Source organism: Pelmatolapia mariae, linkage group LG4 (assembly GCF_036321145.2).
Source record: "Pelmatolapia mariae isolate MD_Pm_ZW linkage group LG4, Pm_UMD_F_2, whole genome shotgun sequence".
NCBI lineage: Eukaryota > Metazoa > Chordata > Actinopteri > Cichliformes > Cichlidae > Pelmatolapia > Pelmatolapia mariae.
The window spans coordinates 23646132-23669472 of NC_086230.1; the positions used below are offsets into that span (position 1 = coordinate 23646132).

Below are 23341 nucleotides of genomic sequence, written 5' to 3' on the forward strand. Positions count from 1 at the left end.
GATCAAATTCCCACTGACATTACTTACAATAATCTTGAACAGAATATGACCTTTTCTATTTTAATTTGGCAATCACTGCCCTTTTTATCCTTCTGTGAAAGGGTGGTGCTTTTAGAATGACTCTCTTAAGTGAGTTACATGTTCCTAGGGGGAGTCACGTTTCCCAGAGGAGAGTCCGCACAGACACAATAACAAGATAACAGCCTGAGGAAAGGCTCTGACGGTGTTTGTGACATGTTTTTACTGTCTGGAAACAGTCTCTGGAGCTACTTTATCTCTACTCATAAGATCAATCTCAGCAGATCAGAAGCAGAGATTCTAATTAACAGACAGGCTGTGGCTTCACAGATGTAAAAGAAACCAAAACACTTTACTAACTGCATGGCTTCAGTGGTATAAGCTGCTGTTTTTTATGCTTCTGACTGATCAGAAAAAGCTCAATAATCCTTCTCGCTCCTCTCCCATCAGACCGCTGATTTTTGTGGTAGCACAAACATGGACACAAATGATTCATCACTCAGCTCAACATCCATCCTGACCCAGCTGCCTCTCAATACCACAGCATTGATAAACAGCACGGTAAAATCCTTCAGTGCGATTGATGGGTGCGACAACTTGATAGAGGCCGTTCTCTTTGACCTGGCCGTTCAGTGCATCAACATAATTGTGGGTATCCCGGCCAACTTACTCGTCATTGCTATTCTCATCCACAATCGCAAAGAGCCCTCCACTTCAGACATATTCTTGGGCTGCTTGGCCTTCATGGATGCCTACTTTGGTGCAATGACCCCCCTGAGCTTCCTTAATCTCTACCTCTGGCAGCTCAAAGAGGTGTTGTCTGCCATTAAGTTCTCCTATGGCGTGAAAGACACCAGCGGCCCGTTGTTCCTCTCCTGCATCTGCTTGGATCGCTTTGTAGCTGTACTCTTTCCAATCGCATTTGGGCAACTTAAACACTTCAAGTACAGGTTAGGCCTCTCAGTGCTGGTGCTCTGTCTCACCTTTGCCTACTCAGCAGCCAAGATGGTGGGAGGGCTCCCCAACTTTGAAAAGTTGTTCACCGGTGAGGTACTGGCAACATTTACTTGGATGGTGGTGTGTAACGCAAGCATCCTGTGGGCACTGAAGAAGTCCACCGGAGCAGGGAAGGATGCAATGCACCCCATGAAAAAGAAGGCCTTCAAGATGGTGCTCTCTATCCTGTGTATCATCGTGTTCAACTACCTGCCACTTGTTGCTCTGTTTCCATTTGAGGACTACTACTCCCCTCATGTGTTTCGCTGCTACGTTCAGCCCGCGGGTTTTGCCTTTCTGAACATCAGCAGCACAATCCAGCCCCTTGTCTACTTGTCTCGTCTAGAGAAGGTGCCTTTCCTCTCTGACGCCTGCATTAAAAAGATTACTTCCTGTTTCAACCCAGAGAAGAACCAGAATCCACAGGAGCAAAACCCACCTGCTTAGATTCACAGCATACAATATACATATTAAAAATTTATGAAAAATAAATAATTGTAACTGTGAGAGTCAAACGCTGAGTGTGAAGTCCTGCTTTGTTTGGTTTTTTTCTAGTTTACGTTTTACTTGAATGCATTTTTTTTTTCATAATCAGTGAAAGAAATCTGTATGGAAGATTGAATCAATAATTAATCAACAAGTAGACAATGTTAAAATTTTAAGCATTTTAATTTCATGTTTTCATAATGTGATGAATTGCTACGAGGAGCATGTGAACTATTTGCTTGTGTTTTGGCGCCATCGTGAGGGCAAAATACATCAATAAACTTTATCCTTCCAGTGAATGTGTGGACCAGTGACTGTGGTGAGGTTGTGAGGACATTTAGGCTCAAAACCCAATAAGCATCATACAGATAGCAAAAGGAGCATGTATCTGTTTCATGTGTGATGTCTTTCTCAAGGTGCATGGTGCAGGACAGGGTGTATACATTCCCCATATACCTCTCCAACATAATAATGCTGTTATGACTGAAAGAAACCTCAATGAATAAGTCAAATAGGGAATGCAAAAGAATTTTTAAAAAGGATTAGTGTTTGCCACACACAACAGGAAACCACTCTGTCAGGAAAGCACCTGCCAGACATCACCCACATTACAGAACCAGTCACCCTCACTTTATCCGGAAACCATTCAGAAACCATCAGGGTTTTTTTGTATTTCAAGCTCCTCAAACACCGTTGGTTTTAGGTCACCCCTGGTTGCAACAACATAACCCTCATATTAATTGGAAGAAGACGTGCACATCTGGGTGGGGGGAGTGCCACATGAACTGTCTTAAATCTGCCACTCCCCCCACTTCTGCATTCAAATTGCCACCAGTCTCAGAACCCCCAGATCATTCTCTGGTGCCATCAGTCTATCACGACATGGGCAAAGTGTTTCATAAAGACTGAGTGTGGGCATTTTGCCCCCACAGGCTGTATGATTGGGCAATCGAACTGCTTCTGGGGCTTATGGGCCTACGAGTCGTTAATTCGTATTACTTGGATAGAATCCGCAAGGTTGACAAATGGAAGACAGTCTTAAACACACATCTCGGTCACTTTGAGTACCTTGTAATGCCGTTCGGGCTAACGTCTTCCAGACGTTGGTTAATGATGTACTCGAGGACTTTATCGACCGTTTCATCTTCGTCTATTTAGACATTATTCTAATCTTCTCTAAGACTGAAACTGAACACGTAACCCACCTAAGTTTTATTGCAGATTCATCAGGAACTTCAATAAAGTCGCCTTACCTTTGACCCATTTAACCTTCGCCAAGATCCCTTTTCAGTGGGACCCAGCAGCTCAAAAGGTCTTCACTCAGTTAAAGGAGCGATTCACTACCGCACCCATCCTGGCACAACCCGACTTGCACCTCCAGTTTATAGTGGAGGTGGATGCCTGGGATTCTGGAGTTGGAGCCGCCCTCTCACAGCAAGATGGGCTGCTTACCAGATGGTAAGCTATGGCCCTGTGCCGTTTTCTCTCGCCATCTCTCTCCTACAGTGCCCAGCTATGATGTGGGAGACTGGGAGTTCAGCCATTTATCGTTTGGACAGACCATAAGAACCTGGCTTACTTACAAGCAGCAAAATGACTCAACGCACGGCAAGCCAGGTGGGCTCTTTTCTTCATCCGCTTTAACTTCTCTATTACATACATGCCGGAGTCCCGGAATGTGAAGCTGGACGCTCTGTCGTGGCAGTTTTCGACGAAGAAGGAGAAACAGGATCCTGAGCCCATCCTTCCAGCAACTTGCATTATTGGAACAATCACATGGGAGATCGAGTTGGCCCTTCGGGAGGTTAAGAGCCGAACCGGATCCCGGAGGAGGGCTCGCAGGGCGATCTTTGTTCCCTCCACCGTTCACTCCCAGGTGTCGCACTGGACTCATACTGGCCACTTCACATGCCATTTAGAAGTAAATAGAATGATTACCTTCCTCCAGCGCTATTTCTGGTAGCCCACCTTGTCACCAGATGCTCGGGAATATGTCTCCACCTGCTCTACATGTGCCCGAGACAAGTTGGGGAATCAACCTCGAGCTGGCTTGCTACAACCACCAACTCGGCCGTGGTTTCATATCACGGTGGACTTCGCCATCGGCCTACCCCCATCAGCAGGTAACAACACAATAATGACTGTTGCTGATCAGTTTTCTAAACCTGCTCACTTTGTAGCACTTCCTAAGCCCACGTCGGTCCTGGAGACAGCCCAGCAGCTCACTAACCACGTGTTCCCCCTCCATGGCATCCCGGAGGATATAGTATGGGATCATGGACCTCAATTAACCTCTCAGGTATGGAAGGAGCTCTGCTCGTCTCTAGAAGAAAAGGTTAGTCTCTCTTCTGGTTACCAAAAAAAACCAGAAAAGGAGCACACCACAAAAGGAGCACACCAGTCAGGAGCTGAAGACAGTGCTTCGCTGCATCGTCGCCTCCAACCAGATCATCTGGAGCGAGCAATTGCCCTGGGTGGAGTATACCCACAACAGCTTGAAGTCATCGGCTACAGGGCGTACTCCGTTTGAGGTCTCCCCAGGGTATCAGCCCCCCTGTTCTTGGCCCTGGAAGGTGAGTACTTTGTTCCTTTGGTCCAGTTTCACCTCTGCAGGTGTCGCCGGCTTTGGAGGGCCACTCGGGCGGCACTGTTACAGCACCAAAGAACGCAACAAACATGCCAACCGGCATAAAACTCCCACTCCAGAATACACCATCGGTCAGAAGGTACAGTTGTCCACACGCTACGTACCTCTTCATACTGAATCTAAGAAACTTAAATCATCCTTCATCAGGTCATTTGAAATCGCAGCACTGGTTAACCCAGTTTCTGTTCACCTTAATCTCTCTCATAATATGAAAATACACAACGTCTTTCATGTGTCCCAAATAAAGTCATGCCTCTCCAGTCCATTGTGCTGAAGAGAAGTGGCGGTGATTGTACTGAAGAGGGTGTGTGTGGATTACCTTCCTTTTTCCCCCCAGAGCCCCAGATCAGTTCCCAATTCACTGTAGGAATAGATCTATATAGCACTGTGGTTCACCCTCTTGTCACCTTTTTCCCTGACCAGAACTCTATCTGCATGTGAGTCCATCTGTTAGCCATGACAAGATGTCCCCACAAGGATATGAAAACACAACTGTGTGTGTATGTGTGTGTGTGTGTGTGTGTGTGTGTGTGTGTGTGTGTGTGTGTGTGTGTGAGAGAGAGCAAGTAAGTGGGTGTATGTACTGGTGGGAATTTACCTGCATCTCTCTCATGCAGACAAGACTGGAGGCAGCTGGATGTCTGTGGACAGTCTCTGCCTCCTCTGTACGCACACATGTTATATCACGGTTTAAATCCACAATAAGACAATAAAATGCTGATATCTCACATGCATAGCATCCAAAGCACATTTGCTGTTTGATTTAAATTATGTTAATTATCACGGTGTGCTGCATGCTGCTGATGGTGCTGTGATGAGGTTTTCTGCACAATATCAGTAGCAACGTTTCTGATCATTTTCCTTTTGGCAGACACATGCTAAGGCCTGATTCTGACTAATACCACAGACTGCATTCTGTGCATTCTGTCCTCTTAAGCTGTGCTTGTTTGCAAAAGTTACTACAACTGAGACGTGAAATAAGAGAAAGGGGAAAAGATTTCCTCACTGCTTGTGTTTATATAAGATGTGACTCAACTTTACTACAATTATATGACCCACTGAAGCAGCCAAGATTATGATTTGTGTTACAGGCTTTTGACATGAATAGATTATTCTTTATTAAATCCTATTAGGTTGGCGTAAATTTGTCCTGCATTGGATTTTATTGTGGATTTGTTTGGTTCTGCATAAACACATTCCCTACTGTATATGTAATTATTTAATCTTAAGCTCTGTTTGTTGCTCTTCTGTTTCTTTTCCACTTGTCCTTATGCTGGTGCACCGATGGTTTGGTTGGAGATGCACAGGTTTAGTGTTTTAATTTGAAAGATGCAGAGTAAGCAGGAAGAATGTGCAGGACACAGTGCAGAACCACGAGAATAGGAAGGATGGGGGGCGATTGTGGCTCAAGAGTTGGCAGTTCGTCTTGTAATCGAAAGGTTGCCGGTTCGAGCCACAGTCTCAGTCGTTGTGTCCTTGGGCAAGACACTTCACCCGTTGCCTACTGGTGGTGGTCAGAGGGCCTGGTGGCGCCAGTGTCCAGCAGCCTTGCCTCTGTCAATGCAACTGCCTCCCCAGGGCAGCTGTGGCTACAATGTAGCTTGCCAAACAGTGTGTGAATGGGTGGATGACTGTATGTAGTAAAAAGCGCTTTGGGGTCCATAGGGACTAAGTAAAGTGCTATACAAATACAGGGCATTTACCATAAGCGTCAGGTTCTACTTGTGGGAACCTGCTGTGCTTGTCAAACAGGTACAATGATCCTCTGCTGCCCCCCTAGACAAAAAAGAAAATAAATCCCACCCCCTTTTTTTTCTGTCTCTGTCTCCCTCACTTCTGGATCATTGTGGGTTTTCCCTCTTGTCTTCACACGGAAACAGAACATTGGGTTCTACTTAGCAGAGGCTCAAATTTAACCGCTCTGTGAAACAATTGATCCCAGTACGTCCTGACTCATAACTCTCACACACACACAGGCTTTATGCACCTACCACATTTTTTTTTCACCTTCACTTGTAACTGATGAGCACTCCATTGGGAGTCTAAACTAGCTGTTTTCTTCAGCTACATGAGTGAGATACTGATGCACTAAAATACAGCAAACACAATTTAGATCTGCTCTCGACTGCTGATGTTCTCCTGCACTTGTGTTCAGTGATTGAGGACAGCATTCATCACTCCCAGTGAACAGAGAGCATCATCAGACCAGTCCCGTGATGCTCCCTGTCAAGCAAATTGACACTGGCAAGCTTATCTATAACCTCTGGCACAGTTCAGAGATTTCTTGCTTATGCAAAAATATCAGCACTATACAGAAACTCTTCATCACAACAGTCTCTCTACTGAAGAGTCAGCCCCTCATGATGTCAGACAGAACCTCCCCTGGTTGGCGTCAAATACACAACACTTCAGAGAACTTATAAATGAGCACCTGTAACGTGCTCAGCGTCACACTTACTGCTCAGCTTAGAGGAATCATTCAAACAGGTGAGTAGAACATTGAGATGCTTTAAAATGATTTTGTACATGGGTTTTACTTCAAGAAGTTTGTTTCTAATCAAACTGCTTCACGCAGTATGTGTCCTTGATAAGAGCATGGATGCCAAACCATATATTAAAGTAACAGATCAATAATTCAGATTTGAGGGATGAGAGGTTAACTCTGTTTTGCAGGAAATTATCAAAGTGAGAAATGGACAGAGGTTGGTTTACTTTCTCTTCGCTTGACATTGCGCACATCTTCATCTTCATTATACATGGAGTGACTTTATTCAATAACAAACGGTAGCAATTCTGCGTGGTTTAGCTGTAAAAGGTGTTTTCTATTTAAAAACAAACACATGAACATATCTACAGTGACTAGAATGCTGCAAAGAACCAGTCTGAAATTTAAAAAAAAAAAAAGGGATTTTTGGGGGGTAATTACAATATGAGTTTTCATAAAAGATGACAGAAGTGTTCCAAATTTCGAAATCAAACATTTAATAGCCTGTGCTTTCATGCATTATTGGATGCAGTGCAATACAATAATCAGCAAAAATAATCTCATCAGAATTTTAAAAATGCAATTCAACATCAGTACAGTGCTGTAATCCACACCTGATTAAACCCTCAGAAATTTGTTCTTTTTAAATTCTGTAATATATACTTCATTTTCCAGTGATTGCCCAAAGAAAAATACAATTGATTAGATGTGACATTTCCAGGGACGAGCATCTTTGCCAAAGATTACTCCTCCTGTGATTAGTCCCACCGGAGTGTTTGTGGCCTGCAGCAGAAGCACGTGAGAAACATCGCCCACTAAGGAACAGAGCTCAAGAAAGGTCTGTATTATAGCAGAACAGTTACCTTGATGGCAAGGAACAGTCACAGCCTCTGGTTTTAATAGTTTATTACTGGAGGTAGCTCAGGTGTACTCCATTTAAAAACTCTTGCACTTTCACATTGTTCAAATCAGGCTGACTAGGAGCTGCTGCAAACATTCCCGAAGCCCAGAACAAAACCTGATATTTATCAATAAAAAAAGCTACAGAAGAAACATCAAAATTCTTCTTGTAGGACAGACAGAGAAACTAAGCTTATCGCGTGTAAACGTTTTATTCCATCAGTCTACCTTTAATAAAATTCATTTTCCAAGTTATCATCCTTCTTTTTTTGAAATTAGCTTAAAGATGAGCTAAATGTCAGAAATGGGCTTTTAAGAGCTCCAAGAAATGACCAAATTCCCACTGACATTACTTACAATAATCTTGAGCAGTTGTCTTTGAGCAGATTTTAATTTGGCAATCACTGCCCTTTTTTATCCTTCTGTGAAAGGGTGGTGCTTTTAGAATGACTCTCTTAAGTGAGTTACAAGTTCCTAGGGGGAGTCACGTTTCCCAGAGGAGAGTCCGCACAGACACAATAACAAGATAACAGCCTAAGGAGAAGCTCTGACGGTGTTTGCGACATGTTTTTACTGTCTGGAAACAGTCTCTGGAGCTACTTTATCTCTACTCATAAGATCAATCTCAGCAGAGCAGAAGCAGGGATTCTAATTAACAGACAGGCTGTGGCTTCACTAATTTAAAAGTAATTGAAACATAATAACTGCATGGCTTCAGTGGTATCAGCTGCTGTTTTTTGTGCTTCTGACTGATCAGTAAAAGCTCAATAATCCTTCTCGCTCCTCTCCCATCAGACCGCTGATTTTTGTGGTAGCACAAACATGGACACAAATGATTCATCACTCAGCTCAACATCCATCCTGACCCAGCTGCCTCTCAATACCACAGCATTCATAAACAGCACGGTAAAATCCTTCAGTGTGTTTGATGGGTGCGAAAACCTGATAGAGGCCATTCTTTTTGACCTGGCCATGCAGTGCATCAACGTAATTTTGGGTATCCCAGCCAACTTACTCGTCATTGCTATTCTCATCCACAATCGCAAAGAGCCTTCCACTTCAGACATATTCTTGGGCTGCTTGGCCTTCATGGATGCCTACTTTGGTGCAATGACCCCCCTGAGCTTCCTTAATCTCTACCTCTGGCAGCTCAAAGAGGTTTGGTCAGCCATTAAGTTCTCCTTTGGGGTGAAAGACACCAGCGGCCCGTTGTTCCTCTCCTGCATCTGCTTGGATCGCTTTGTAGCTGTACTCTTTCCAATCGCATTTGGGCAACTTAAACACTTCAAGTACAGGTTAGGCCTCTCAGTGCTGGTGCTCTGTCTCACCTTTGCCTACTCAGCAGCCAAGATGGTGGGAGGGCTCCCCAACTTTGAAAAGTTGTTCACCGGTGAGGTACTGGCAGCATTTACTTGGATGGTGGTGTGTAACGCAAGCATCCTGTGGGCACTGAAGAAGTCCACCGGAGCAGGGAAGGATGCAATGCACCCCATGAAAAAGAAGGCCTTCAAGATGGTGCTCTCTATCCTGTGTATCATCGTGTTCAACTACCTGCCACTTGTTGCTCTGTTTCCATTTGAGGACTACTACTCCCCTCATGTGTTTCGCTGCTACGTTCAGCCCGCGGGTTTTGCCTTTCTGAACATCAGCAGCACAATCCAGCCCCTTGTCTACTTGTCTCGTCTAGAGAAGGTGCCTTTCCTCTCTGATGCCAGCATTAAAAAGATTACTTCCTGTTTCAACCCAGAGAAGAACCAGAATGCACAGGAGCAAAACCCACCTGCTTAGATTCACAAAATATGAAAATATAACACACATATTAAAATTTATGAAAAATAATTATCTGCAACTGTGAGAGTCAAACCCTGCGTGTAAAGTCCTGCTTTGTTTGGTTTTTTTCTAGTTTACGTTTTACTTGAATGCATTTTTTTTTCATAATCAGTGAAAGGAATCTGTATCGAAGATTGAATCAATAATTAATCAACAAGTAGACAATGTTAAAATCTTAAGCATTTTAATTTCATGTTTTCGTAATGTGATGAATTGCTACGAGGAGCATGTGAACTATTTGCTTGTGTTTTGGCGCCATCGTGAGGGCAAAATACATCAATAAACTTTATCCTTCCAGTGAATGTGTGGACCAGTGACTGTGGTGAGGTTGTGAGGACATTTAGGCTCAAAGCCCAATAAGCATCATACAGATAGCAAAAGGAGCATGTATCTGTTTCATGTGTGATGTCTTTCTCAAGGTGCATGGTGCAGGACAGGGTGTATACATTCCCCACATACCTCTCCAACATAATAATGAATGAATAAGTCAAACAGTGAATTTTTAAAAAGGGTTAGTGTTTGCCACACACCAAAATCTCAGCTCTACCACTACAGGAAAAAACACTACATATGATTTTATTCAATGTAGTTAAATGCGTTTTTATACAGATCTATATTTGCTTTCCTACTGAGTGAACATTCATGCCATGCTCAAATGTATAAAGTGTAAAAGAATACCACACAGTTAGGTTAACATAGCATACAACCCAAGTGAAAAAGCCATCTTAGCAATAAAATCTGTCTTCCAACACCTCTAAAACATATCAATAGGTCCTATTGATATGTTTTAGAGTTATTTCTTCCATTTTTTTTAATCCCAGAAAAAAGCTTAAGTGTAAAATTTACAGTTCATCATTTTCAAAGTGTTTGTATAACAATCTTTGTGGGGACCAAAGATCTGAAGACATTTTTGACTCAAAATGTGGTTAGGTTAGGGCAACTAGGGAGAGTATAGTCACTTAGATGTGTCATGATCCGGATGGCTCATGATAGTTGCAGGTTTTGTTTATGTTTTGCTCTCTCTCTCCCCACACTCTCCAGTGGGGAGAGCACTGCACCTGCAGCCAATCCTCCCTGGGATGGAGCGGCAGCCCCCATGGTGGAGCCAGCTCATCCCGCCCCCGAACCAGGCACCTCGAGTTTTTGCCTACCTGCCCCTGAGCCCTTCACTGGTGAGCTATCAAAATGTGCGGTGTTTTAATGCAAATTTCGTTGAATTTTTGTCAACAAAGGAGTTTGTTGAAGGATGATGGCGCAAAACTTGTAGTTTTTGTTCAATTGTTGTGCGACTGCACACAGCAGTGGGCTCAGGTGGTTCTCCGAGCCGACCCCGAAATAACCTATACTGCTTTTCTGTTAAAGTTTAAGAGTGTGTTTGACAAGGGGTCGAGCGCCAAAGCGCCCTCATTGCCTGCTGAATTTGAAGCAGGGGTGGCAGACCATTGCCAACTACTCCATTGACTTCCAGATCCAGGCCAAAGAAACTCGCTGGGGAGAGAACCTGCTGCGAGGTACCTTGTTAAATAATCTTTGTGATGAATTTAAGGATGATTTGACAATGCGGGTATTGCCCACCTCTTTGGGTGCATTGTTAACGTTAGGTATGTCCCAATTCCTAGGCCGCATCCTTCGGAGGCCACCGAAGGCCGATTACATCACAGCCAGGCAACGGCGGCTGGCCCAATTTGAAGGCTGCACCAAATGTGGCTAAAAAATGCCCCTGGTTTTGAAGGATGGGTCAAGTGCATCCTTCCTGGCCTAGCCTACCCCCGAATTCATAGCGCCGCCCAGCCAATTCCAGGTCCGGTCACCCTCACTTTATCTGGAAACCATTCAGAAACCGTCAGGTTTTTTTTGTATTTCAAGCTCCTCAAACACCGTTGGTTTTAGGTCACCCCTGATTGCAACAACATAACCCTCATATTAATTGGAAGAAGACGTGCACATCTGGGTGGGGGGAGTGCCACATGAACTGTCTTAAATCTGCCACTCCCCCCGCTTCCGCATTCAAATTGCCACCAGTCTCCCAACCCCTAGATCTTTCTCTAGTGCCATCGGTCTATCACGACCTGGCCAAAGTGTTTAGTAAAGATCGAGTGCGGGCATTATGCCCCCACAGGCTGAATGACTGCGCAATCGAATTGCTCCTGCACCCATCCTGGCACAACCCAACTTGCACCTCCAGTTTATCGTGGAGGTGGATGCCTGGGATTTTGGAGTCGGCGCCAACCTCTCCCAGCAATGAGATGGAAAGCTATGGCCCTGTGCCTTTTTCTCTCCTCATCTCTCTCCTACAGTGCCCAGCTATGATGTGGGAGACTGGAAGTTCTTTGCAATCAAACTTGCCTTGGAGGAGTGGAGGCACTGGTTGGAGGGCATGGCTCAGCCATTTATCGTTTGGACAGACCATAAGAACCTGGCTTACTTACATGCAGCAAAATGACTCAACGCACGGCAAGCCAGGTGGGCTCTTTTCTTCATCCGCTTTAACCTCTCTATTACATACATGCCGGAGTCCCAGAATGTGAAGCTGGACGCTCTGTCATGGCAGTTTTCGACGCACAAGGAGAAACAGGATCCTGAGCCCGTCCTTCCAGCAATTTGCAGTATTGGAGCAATCACATGGGAGATCGAGTTGGCCGTTCGGGAGGTTAAGAGCCGAACTGGATCCTGGAGGAGGGCTCGCAGGGCGATCTTTGTTCCCTCCACCGTTCACTCCCGGGTGCTGAACTGGACTCATACTGGCCACTTCACATGCCATTTAGAAGTAAACAGAATGATTACCTTCCTCCAGCGCTATTTCTGGTGGCCCACCTTGTCACCAGATGCTCGGGAATATGTCTCCACCTGCTCTACATGTGCCCGAGACAAGTTGGGGAATCAACCTCCGGCTGGCTTGCTACAACCACTAATTCGTCCGTGGTTTCATATCACGGTGGACTTCGCCATCGGCCTACCCCCATCAGCAGGTAACAACACAATAATGACTGTTGCTGATCATTTTTCTAAACCTGCTCACTTTGTAGCACTTCCTAAGCCCACGTCAGTCCTGGAGACAGCCCAGCAGCTCACTAACCACGTGTTCCCCCTCCATGGCATCCCGGAGGATATAGTATGGGATCATGGACCTCAATTAACCTCTCAGGTATGGAAGGAGCTCTGCTCGCCTCTAGAAGAAAAGGTTAGTCTCTCTTCTGGTTACCACAGAGCCACGGACAAACGGAGCACACCAGTCAGGAGCTGGAGACCATGCTTCGCTGCATCGTCGCCTCCAACCAAACCATCTGGAGCGAGCAATTGCCCGGGGTGGAGTATACCCACAACAGCTTGAAGTCTTTGGCTACAGGGCATACTCCGTTTGAGGTCTCCCTAGGGTATCAGCCCCCCCTGTTCTTGGCCCTGGAAGATGAGTACTTTGTTCCTTTGGTCCAGTTTCACCTCTGCAGGTGTCGCCGGCTTTGGAGGGCCACTCGGGCGGCACTGTTACGCACCAAAGAACGCAACAAACATGCCAACCAGCATAAAACTCCCGCTCCAGAATACACCATCGGTCAGAAGGTACAGTTGTCCACACGCTACGTACCTCTTCATACTGAATCTAAGAAACTCAAATCAACCTTCATCAGGTCGTTTGAAATCGCAGCACTGGTTAACCCAGTTTCTGTTCACCTTAATCTCTCTCATAATATGAAAATACACAACGTCTTTCATGTGTCCCAAATAAAGTCATGCCTCTCCAGTCCATTGTGCTGAAGAGAAGCGGCGGTGATTGTACTGAAGAAGAGGGTGTGTGTGGATTACCTTCCCTTTTCCCCCCAGAGCCCCAGATCAGTTCCCAATTCACTGTAGGAATAGATCTATATAGCACTGTGGTTCACCCTCTTGTCACCTTTTTCCCTGACCAGAACTCTGTCTGCATGTGAGTCCGTCTGTTAGCCATGACAAGATGTCCCCACAAGGATATGAAAACACAACTCTGTGTGTGTGTGTGTGTGTGTGTGTGTGTGTGTGTGTGTGTGTGTGTGTGTGTGTGTGTGTGTGTGAGAGAGAGAGAGCAAGTAAGTGGGTGTATGTACTGGTGGGAATTTACCTGCATCTCTCTCATGCAGACAAGACTGGAGGCAGCTGGATGTCTGTGGACAGTCTCTGCCTCCTCTGTACGCACACATGTTATATCACGGTTTAAATCCACAATAAGACAATAAAATGCTGATATCTCACATGCATAGCATCCAATGCACATTTGCTATTTGATTTAAATTATGTTAATTATCACGGTGTGCTGCATGCTGCTGATGGTGCTGTGATGAGGTTTTCTGCACAATATCAGTAGCAACTTTTCTGATAATTTTGCTTTTGGCAGACATATGCTAAGGCCTGATTCTGACTAATACCACAGACTGAAGCTCGCCATCATAGGATTGTGTTTTTATTCTATAAATGTATAAATGTGAAGCTGATGGTCACATCTGGAGGAAAACGGTTTATGTAATAGATGAAGGTGGAAAGGATAGATTTCACATGCTCCTGGGGAATTTAATAGACTGTAAACATGTCATGTCTGCATAAGCATCAGGTTCTACTTGTGGGAACCTGCTGTGCTTGTCAACAGGGACAATGATCCTCTGTTCCCCCCCTAGTCAAAAAAGAAGTAATGCAAATAAATCCCACCCCCTTTTTTTTCTCTCTCTGTCTCCCTCACTTCTGGATCATTGTGGGTTTTCCCTCTTGTCTTCACATGGGAACAGAACATTGGGTTCTACTTAGCAGAGCCTCAAATTTAACAGCTCTGTGAAACAATCGATCCCAGTACGTCCTGACTCATAACTCTCACACACGCAGGCTTTATGCACCTACCACATCTTTTTTCACCTTCACTTGTAACTGATGAGCACTCCATTGGGAGTCTAAACTAGCTGTTTTCTTCAGCTACATGAGTGAGATACTGATGCACTAAAACCCAGCAAACACAATTTAGATCTGCTCTCGACTGCTGATGTTCTCCTGCACTTGTTCTCAGTGATTGAGGACCGCATTCATCGCTCCCAGTGAACAGAGAGCATCATCAGACCGGTCCCGTGATGCTCCCTGTCAAGCAAATTGACACTGGCAAGCTTATCTATAACCTCTGGCACAGTTCAGAGATTTCTTGCTTATGCAAAAATATCAGCACTATACAGAAACTCTTCATCACAACAGTCTCTCTACTGAAGAGTCAGTCCCTCATGATGTCAGACAGAACCTCCCCTGGTTGGCGTCAAATACACGACACTTCAGAGAACTTATAAATGAACACGTGCAACACACTGCGCGTCATACTTACTGCTCAGCTTAGAGGAATCATTCAAACAGGTGAGTAGAACTTTGAGATTCTTTAAAATGCTTCAAAGGCCAATGTGATTTTGTACATGGGTTTTATTTCAAGAAGTTTGTTTCTAATCAAACTGCTTCACGCAGTATGTGTCCTTGATAAGAGCATGGATGCCAAACCATATATTAAAGTAACAGATCAATAATTCAGATTTGAGGGATGAGAGGTTAACTCTGTTTTGCAGGAAATTATCAAAGTGAGAAATGGACAGAGGTCCGTTTACCTTCTCCTCGCTTGACATTGCGCACATCTTCATCTTCATCTTCATTATGCATGGAGTGACTTTATTCAATAACAAACGGTAGCATTTCTGCGTGTTTTAGCTGTAAAACAACAAACATATGAACATATCTACAGTGACTAGAATGCTGCAAAGGACAAATCTGAAATTAAAAAAAAATTTAAAAAAGAATTTTGGGGGGTAATTACAATATGAGTTTTCATAAAAGATGATAGAAGTAATCAAAATTTCGAAATCAAACATTTAATAGCCTGTGCTTTCATGCATTATTGGATGCAATGCAATACAATAATCAGCAAAAATAATCTCATCAGAATTTTAAAAATACAATTCAACATCAGTACAGTGCTGTAATCCACACCTGATTAAACCCTCAGAAATTTGTTCTTTTTAAATTCTGTAATATATACTTCATTTTCCAGTGATTGCCCAAAGAAAAATACAGTTGATTAGATGTGACATTTCCAGGGACGAGCATCTTTGCCAAAGATTACTCCTCCTGTGATTAGTCCCACCGGAGCGTTTGTGGCCTGCAGCAGAAGCACGTGAGAAACATCGCCCACTAAGGAACAGAGCTTGAGAAAGGTCTGTGTTATAGCAGAACAGTTCCCTCGATGGCAAGGAACAGTCACAGCCTCTGGTTTTTATAGTCCATTACTGGAGGTAACCCAGGTGTACTCCATTTGAAACAAAAAATTCACATTGTTCAAATCAGGCTGCAAAAAGCCCAGAACAAAACCTGATATTTATCAAAAAAAGCTGCAGAAGAAACATCAAAATTCTTCTTGTAGGACCCAAAGACAGAGAAACTAAGTTTGTGGCTTGTAAATGTTTTATTCCATCAGTCCACCTTTAATAAAATTCATTTTCCAAGTTATCATCCTTCTTTTTTGAAATTAGCTTAAGGACGAGCTAAATGTCAGAAATGGGCTTTTAAGAGCTCCAAGAAATGACCAAATTCCCACTGACATTACTTACAATAATCTTGAACAGAATATGACCTTTTCTATTTTAATTTGGCAATCACTGCCCTTTTTATCCTTCTGTGAAAGGGTGGTGCTTTTAGAATGACTCTCTTAAGTGAGTTACATGTTCCTAGGGGGAGTCACGTTCCCAGAGGAGAGTCCGCACAGACACAATAACAAGATAACAGATAAGGAGAAGCCCTGACGGTGTTTGTGACATGTTTTTACTGTCTGGAAACAGTCTCTGGAGCTACTTTATCTCTACTCGTAAGATGAATCTCAGCAGATCAGAAGCAGAGATTCCAATTAACAGACAGGCTGTGGCTTCACAGATGTAAAAGAAACCAAAACACTTTAATAACTGCATGGCTTCAGTGGTATAAGCTGCTGTTTTTTATGCTTCTGACTGATCAGTAAAAGCTTAATAACCCTTCTCGCTCCTCTCCCATTAGACCCCTGATTTTTGTGATAGCACAAACATGGACACAAATGATTCATCACTCAGCTCAACATCCATCCCGACCCAGCTGCCTCTCAATACCACAGCATTCATAAACAGCACGGTAAAATCCTTCAGTGCAGTTGATGGGTGCGAAGACCTGATAGAGGCCATTCTCTTTGACCTGGCCATGCAGTGCATCAACATAATTGTGGGTATCCCAGCCAACTTACTCGTCATTGCTATTCTCATCCACAATCGCAAAGAGCCCTCCACTTCAGACATATTCTTGGGCTGCTTGGCCTTCATGGATGCCTACTTTGGTGCAATGACGATTGTGAGCTTTCTTAATGTCTACCTCTGGCAGCTCAAAGAGGTTTGGTCAGCCATTAAATTCTCCTTTGGGGTGAAAGACACCAGCGGCCCGTTGTTCCTCTCCTGCATCTGCTTGGATCGCTTTGTAGCTGTACTCTTTCCAATCGCATTTGGGCAACTTAAACACTTCAAGTACAGGTTAGGCCTCTCAGTGCTGGTGCTCTGCCTCACCTTTGCCTACTCAGCAGCCAAGATGGTGGGAGGGCTCCCCAACTTTGAAAAGTTGTTCACCGGTGAGGTACTGGCAGCATTTACTTGGATGGTGGTGTGTAACGCAAGCATCCTGTGGGCACTGAAGAAGTCCACCGGAGCAGGGAAGGATGCAATGCACCCCATGAAAAAGAAGGCCTTCAAGATGGTGCTCTCTATCCTGTGTATCATCGTGTTCAACTACCTGCCACTTGTTGCTCTGTTTCCATTTGAGGACTACTACTCCCCTCATGTGTTTCGCTGCTACGTTCAGCCCGCGGGTTTTGCCTTTCTGAACATCAGCAGCACAATCCAGCCCCTTGTCTACTTGTCTCGTCTAGAGAAGGTGCCTTTCCTCTCTGATGCCAGCATTAAAAAGATTACTTCCTGTTTCAACCCAGAGAAGAACCAGAATCCACAGGAGCAAAACCCACCTGCTTAGATTCACAGCATACAATATACATATTAAAATTTATGAAAAATAAATAATTGTAACTGTGAGAGTCAAACGCTGAGTGTGAAGTCCTGCTTTGTTTTTGTTTTTTCCCAGTTTATGTTTTACTTGAATGCATTTTTTTCATAATCAGTGAAAGAAATCTGTATGGAAGAAAAAATTGAATCAGTAATTAATCAACAAGTAGACAATGTTAAAATTATAAGCATTTTAATTTCATGTTTTCATAATGTGATGAATTGCTACAAGGAGCATGTGAACTATTTGCTTGTGTTTTGGCGCCATCGTGAGGACAAAATACATCAATAAACTTTATCCTTCCAGTGAATGTGTGGACCAGTGACTGTGGTGAGGTTGTGAGGATATTTAGGTTCAAAACTTTGAAGGGCAGTTTTGAGCTTAAGAGTTTTAGTGTCATGGTTCAATAGGTCAGGGTTAGGGTGCATCATAGTAAAGGTTAGTTTAACAGACTAGAAAGAAAATCATCCCAATCCGCATCATACTGATAGCAAAAGGAGCATGCATCTGTGGAATGTGTGATGTCTTTCTGAAAGTGCATGGTGCAGGACAGGGTGTATATATTCCCCACATACCTCTCCAACATAATAATGCTGTTATGACTGAAAGAAACCTCAATGAATAAGTCAAACAGGGAATGCAAAAGAATTTTTAAAAAGGGTTAGTGTTTGCCACACACCAAAAACTCAGCTGTACTACTACAGGGAAAAACTCTACATATGATTTTATTCAATGTAGTTAAATGCGTTTTATACAGATCTATATTTGCTTTCCTACTGAATGAACATTCATGCCATGCTCAAATGTATAAAGCAGACATAGCATACAAACCAATTGAAAAAGCCATCTTAACAACTAAATCTGTCTCCCAACACCTCTAAAACTTATTATTAAGACCTGTTATATCATCCTCTTTAAATCCCAACATAAAGCCTAATTGTAAAGTTTACAGTTCATCATTTTAAAAGGGTTTTTATAACAAGCAGCTAATGGGGTCTCTGGAAAGTTATTATTCCACACTACTTACCCCTGTAAAGTTATCAGTTACTCTCATACTTGTGGTTTTGAACTAAATCAATTAACCAAAATGTATTGTGTTTGTACATTAGATAAAGATAGGGTAGAATTTTCTAGCTTTGTCCCAAGCTAACCATCTTCTATCTTTAGTTGCACATACAGTCAATGGACATTTTGTTAGGTACACCTGTTCAGCTGCTTGCTAAAGTAAATATATAATCAGCCAATCAAATGGCAGCAGTTCAATACATTTGGGTATGTAGACATGGTTAAGACGTCCTACTGAAGTTCAACTTGACCATCAGAATTAGAAAGGAAGGTGATTTAAGTGACTTTGAACACGGGATTGCTGTTGGTGCCAGATGGGATATTCTGAGTATTTTAGAAACTGCTGATCTAATGGGATTTTTCCACACAACCATCGCTAGAGTTTAAAGAGAATGGTCCAAAAGAAAAGGGATTATATTGCATCAGTAAGCCTTTCCTTTCAGTTCAAAGCAGCAACTCAAAGAATCACACATTAGATGGGCTACAGCAGCAGAAGACTGCATTAGGTGCTGTCAGCTAAAAACAGGAAACTGAGGCTAAAATTCATACAGGCTGAACAAAACTGGACAATAGAAAATTGGAGAAATGATGCCTGGTCTGATGAGTTTTGACTTTTAATGCAACATCCACATGGTTGGATCTGAATTTAATATAAGATGAAAGCATGGGTCCATCCTGCATTGTCTCAACGGTTCAGTGGGGAATATTCTTGGCACACTTTGTACTGTTAAAATGCCACAGCCCACTTGAGTATTGTTGCTGACCATGTCCATCCCTTTATGGTAAATGGACTGGTTCTCATATAATGCACTTCTACTCTACTGGAGCGCTCAAAGTGCTTTATGACCAAAGTGTACCCATCTGCTGATGGCCAATTCCAACAGGATATTACAGCATATTACAAAGTTCAAAACCTCTTAGATTGGGTTTTATGACAGTGAGGTCACTGTATTCAGATTAGCTCCACAGTCACCAGATCTCAGTCCAACAGAGCACCTTTGGGATGTGGTGGAACAGGAGATTTGAATCACGGATGATAAACCTGCAACAACTATTGTGTCACTATTGTGTCACCATAGACCGAAATCTCTGAGAAATGTTTCCAGCACTTTGTTGAATCTGTGTCACAAAGAATTAGGGCAGTTCTGAAGTCCAAAGGAGGTCCGACATTAAACTAGCAAGGTGTACCTGATAAAGTGTCCAGTGAGTATACATCAAGCCTGAAGAAGGAGCAATATTCTCATTACAGTAAAATGACTGCTTCAGTGGTAACATTACAGCAGGTCACTCCTCCCCACTTTGATAGTTTGACATTCATTTCATCCCGGGATTACATTTTCTCGCTTGATAAAGAATAAATGAGTCGTCCACTTATTGCCGCAACATTGTGACAAGCACCCTCTCTGGCAGTATTCGCAATGGATGACTGCTCTGTGTATAAAAATATGGAAATAAAGGTTCAGTGAAGGAGTGTGTAAATGCATATAAGAGTGTGTTGTCAGTGGCGTCAAAAAACGACACCGTTCCCTTGTTGTAATCGAGCTGAACTTTGACCTGCTTAGGTGTTCTAGAAACTGTCAGCAGGCTGGGTGGGGAGGTCATTGCTCTCAGGTCTCCATCCCGGAAACATAAAGTCCAGAAGCCATTCTTGGGCCGGGCAGAGATCTCCGTGTTCCTCGGTACAGACATGGAGGCAACACCCAGGAGCCAGTCATGATTACTTCCTGTTTCCACAACCCAGTGGTGACTTCCTGAGCCTAGTGCGGTCATGCCTACCACTTCAGCACTCATATGGAAGCGCTCTGGGTTGTCAGGGCATACACTGGGCTGCTTTGAGTAGTGCAGGGAAGTGAGATCGTCAGACAGGATGAGGCAAGGGTGTGCTGTGTTTGGATCTAAGGTTATGGGAGCTAAAAGACAGGAAATGTGCCAAAAACAATGATCTATTAATATTTTGTTGTGCAATTCTTAGCTAAAAGTGAATAATAATATTTAGGTATACTTACTATAATCAACATGGTCCAGGATTTTTTCCCAGACTCTGTACTTGAGGTTGTAGAGGTGTTTAGTCACATCAATCAGCAGCCCAGACATGTTCTCTGAACCAAGCACTATGCTTTTACATCTGTGATAACAACAGATGTCTTACACTGAGGATATGTGACACTGAAATTATTCTTCATCTCAGTAAATATGAAACAATAACTTGAGGTAAAATGCAACTGAAATATATAAAATCAAAGGTTTATTTATTCAAGTAATTAATGATTAAGATAAATGTGCTTAGCAAAAACTGAATGTATACCAATCAAGTCTGACCAGATCCCATTAAACTTAACATTTTACACTTTACATGGACTATTAATAGGTAATTACATGTTTTGAACACATTTTTTGTTTGCTTTTTAATAAACCTACCGGTCTTGTGTTTCTTTAAAATTCTGGGGGAGAGAAAAAAACAATATGTTAAGGCAGAGGCTTTTTGCAAACAATAAGGAGATAAGCTTCAAATTGGACAACGCAAACCTTCAACAAAACCATATCGTCTTCTTTCAGCTGTTCCTGTATGATGGCGATGGTCTCCGTCAGACACGTCACCTCGGCTGAAAGCTCTTTAATTTTCTCCTTCATCCCTGCTATCTTTTCTTCTTCCTCTTTTTTCACAGCAGCTAATCTAGCCGACTCTTCGTGGTAGAGGACTTGATGCAGCTGCTCAAAATGGTTCTTGATCATTTTCTGTGTCTCCAGTGCCTGACTCTGGAGGGGGGGATTATCACAAGCTCTTTTATTAGGTCGGGCATATTTTCCTGACAAATATGAAACATCTGTCAGCTCATCACAGGTTACCTTGATGCACATTAGTGTGTTATTGGACGTCATGTTAATTCTTTTGAGGTTGTCCAGCTTTTCTTGCAGGCTCTTGAGGGATAAAGCAAGTTCATCCTGGAAGTAAAGCAGCCTCAGTCAACAGACACCAAATTTAATGTGTAAAGTACTTTAGGTACTGCAGATCTGAGTTAATCCCTGAAAGGGTGCATTACATTCAGGCCTGACTTGTGGAGCAGCATTCTACCATAAGGTGTTACCTTAAAAGCAAACTGCAGAATTTGTTAAGATAACCAATAGCTATGTTTGTCTCCCTCACCTTGCAGTCCAGCAGTGCCTCCTCTATGGGCGAGCAGTCGTGGGTCTTGTGCAGTTTGGACGACTGACACACCACACAGATGGGCTGTTTGTCAGTGAGGCAGAAGAGTTTCAGCTTCTCGCCATGAAGAATGCAGTTCACCTTGTCTTCCCCTTCCACTGAGCTCAGCCTCCTGACCTGAAGAACAGCCTCGCAAACATTTTTTAGCGCCAAGTTGGATGGAGGGTTGCACTTTGAAGCTTTTTTCCTACAAACTGGACACTCTCGTATCCCCGTGTCCCAGCAGTGCTTTAGACAGCCCCTGCAAAAGCTGTGACTGCAAGACAGCAGAACAGGGTCTGTGAAAATGTCACAGCACACTGGGCACGTAAGATCCTCCTCTGGGAGTGACATGGCCAAGATCCTGTCACGTATATAGAATAAATCCACAACTCCAACCAACAAGTCCTCGAGTTTAAGTCCTTAATGACTCCACGGTAAACAGCAACAACATAGCAACATTATCACACCTAATTAAGCTTGTCCCTAGAAAGCCTTAAAGCGTATGGACAGCTTAACTATTGTTCTTGACATGAAGTTCCAAATGCTGTTTTTCCTGTGCATGTCTACTCTGTGAGTAACGTGAATCATGCAGCAGCTGGGGGAAAAAAGAAAGAGACTGTATGCAGCATAGCTGGAAAGCAGGAAATAAAGCCCCATTGGCTAGTTGTTGAAGAATGGTGGAGGCTAGTTGGTAACTCAGAGCAGGTCTGGAATGTAATCATTCAGGATGTGACTGTTTTAGCGTTGACAGCCCATCCCACCAGCAAACCTTTGTTTTTACCTGGCCTTAATCTGCATACTTAAAAACTCACCATTCAATCAGAGACTGGGAAGTTTAAAAAAAAACATTCAAACTGTAAAAAAAGGAAAAAAAAACAACATCCAAACTCATACATCAGTGAACTGAGTGGCTCTTCATTCCCCATGTTTCCATTCATAGTAAGGCTTAGATCTTGTAGCTGTTGAGTTTTGACACAAACAGGCTAAACCAGCCGTCAGCAGTGACAAGCTGTTATTGCGCTAACAGCAGGCCGCATTTTAAGACTTGTGAAAATTAATGTGCTGGGTACAAGATGATAAAAGAGACACCTTTTACGATCTTCAAAAAGAAAAAAAGAAAAAGGTGCGCAGCTGAAGATGGGCAGAATATAAAATAGGTGGCAGCCAAAAATAGATTAAATGCAGACAGCATTTCATCTGAAATCGTACTTTTAGTAAGTCTGAGGAGAAGGCGGCAATTATTCTGTAAGAAGCTTTAGATGTATCCAATGTATAACAAAAATGAAAGGATCTTTATATATAAACAGGTAGCCATGATATCCTGTGCAAATGTAACTGCAACTTTAAAAACTGGCTTTCTTTTTTTTAATAATGCCTGCACTGTGTTGGTGCATTTTCATAAGGCCACAGGCTTACATATTTACTAATATTAAAACGTCAGACATGTAAGGCATCAGACTGACGTGAATGTTTCTGCTTTTCCTCTTTACTTCTTGTGTGCAAACCAGAAGTATGAATTGTGTTCCAGAAACATATTCAGCCACACGAAATGAAGATAAAAATAAGCACTGCAAAAGCCATCCTGGGTCAGACAGAAATGGGTCAAGCACTGATATTATGGAGGGAATCATGATGTGGCTAGACATCCTGGGCTTTTTTTCTCGCAGTTGTTCGT

General features: G+C 43.2%; 4 protein-coding genes across 4 annotated transcripts; 3 read left to right on the plus strand and 1 right to left on the minus strand.

Annotated features, from left to right (window-relative positions):
- The first annotated feature begins 495 nt into the window (after window positions 1–495).
- LOC134626763 (G-protein coupled receptor 183-like) lies at window positions 496–1461 on the plus strand. The gene has a single exon (XM_063472691.1). It carries the CDS (start codon window positions 496–498, stop codon window positions 1459–1461), a length of 966 nt encoding a protein of 321 aa, XP_063328761.1.
- Window positions 1462–3160: 1699 nt separating this feature from the next.
- Window positions 3161–9320, plus strand: LOC134626765 (uncharacterized). Its single transcript, XM_063472692.1, has 6 exons — window positions 3161–3376; window positions 3464–3623; window positions 3681–3766; window positions 3870–4017; window positions 4114–4226; window positions 8328–9320. The coding sequence occupies exons 1-6, from the start codon at window positions 3161–3163 to the stop codon at window positions 9318–9320; spliced, it is 1716 nt and encodes a 571-aa protein (XP_063328762.1).
- A 2548-nt stretch (window positions 9321–11868) lies between these two features.
- On the plus strand, window positions 11869–17384 carry LOC134626766 (uncharacterized). The gene is made up of 4 exons (XM_063472693.1): window positions 11869–12331; window positions 12389–12474; window positions 12570–12920; window positions 16392–17384. Exons 1-4 carry the CDS (start codon window positions 11869–11871, stop codon window positions 17382–17384), a joined length of 1893 nt encoding a protein of 630 aa, XP_063328763.1.
- A 737-nt stretch (window positions 17385–18121) lies between these two features.
- LOC134625479 (zinc-binding protein A33) lies at window positions 18122–22307 on the minus strand. Its single transcript, XM_063470696.1, has 6 exons — window positions 21625–22307; window positions 21327–21422; window positions 21006–21236; window positions 20898–20920; window positions 20486–20604; window positions 18122–20389 (listed from the first exon to the last, which is right to left on the minus strand). The coding sequence occupies exons 1-6, from the start codon at window positions 22015–22017 to the stop codon at window positions 19851–19853; spliced, it is 1401 nt and encodes a 466-aa protein (XP_063326766.1). The 5' UTR covers window positions 22018–22307; the 3' UTR covers window positions 18122–19850.
- Between the last annotated feature and the right edge of the window lie 1034 nt (window positions 22308–23341).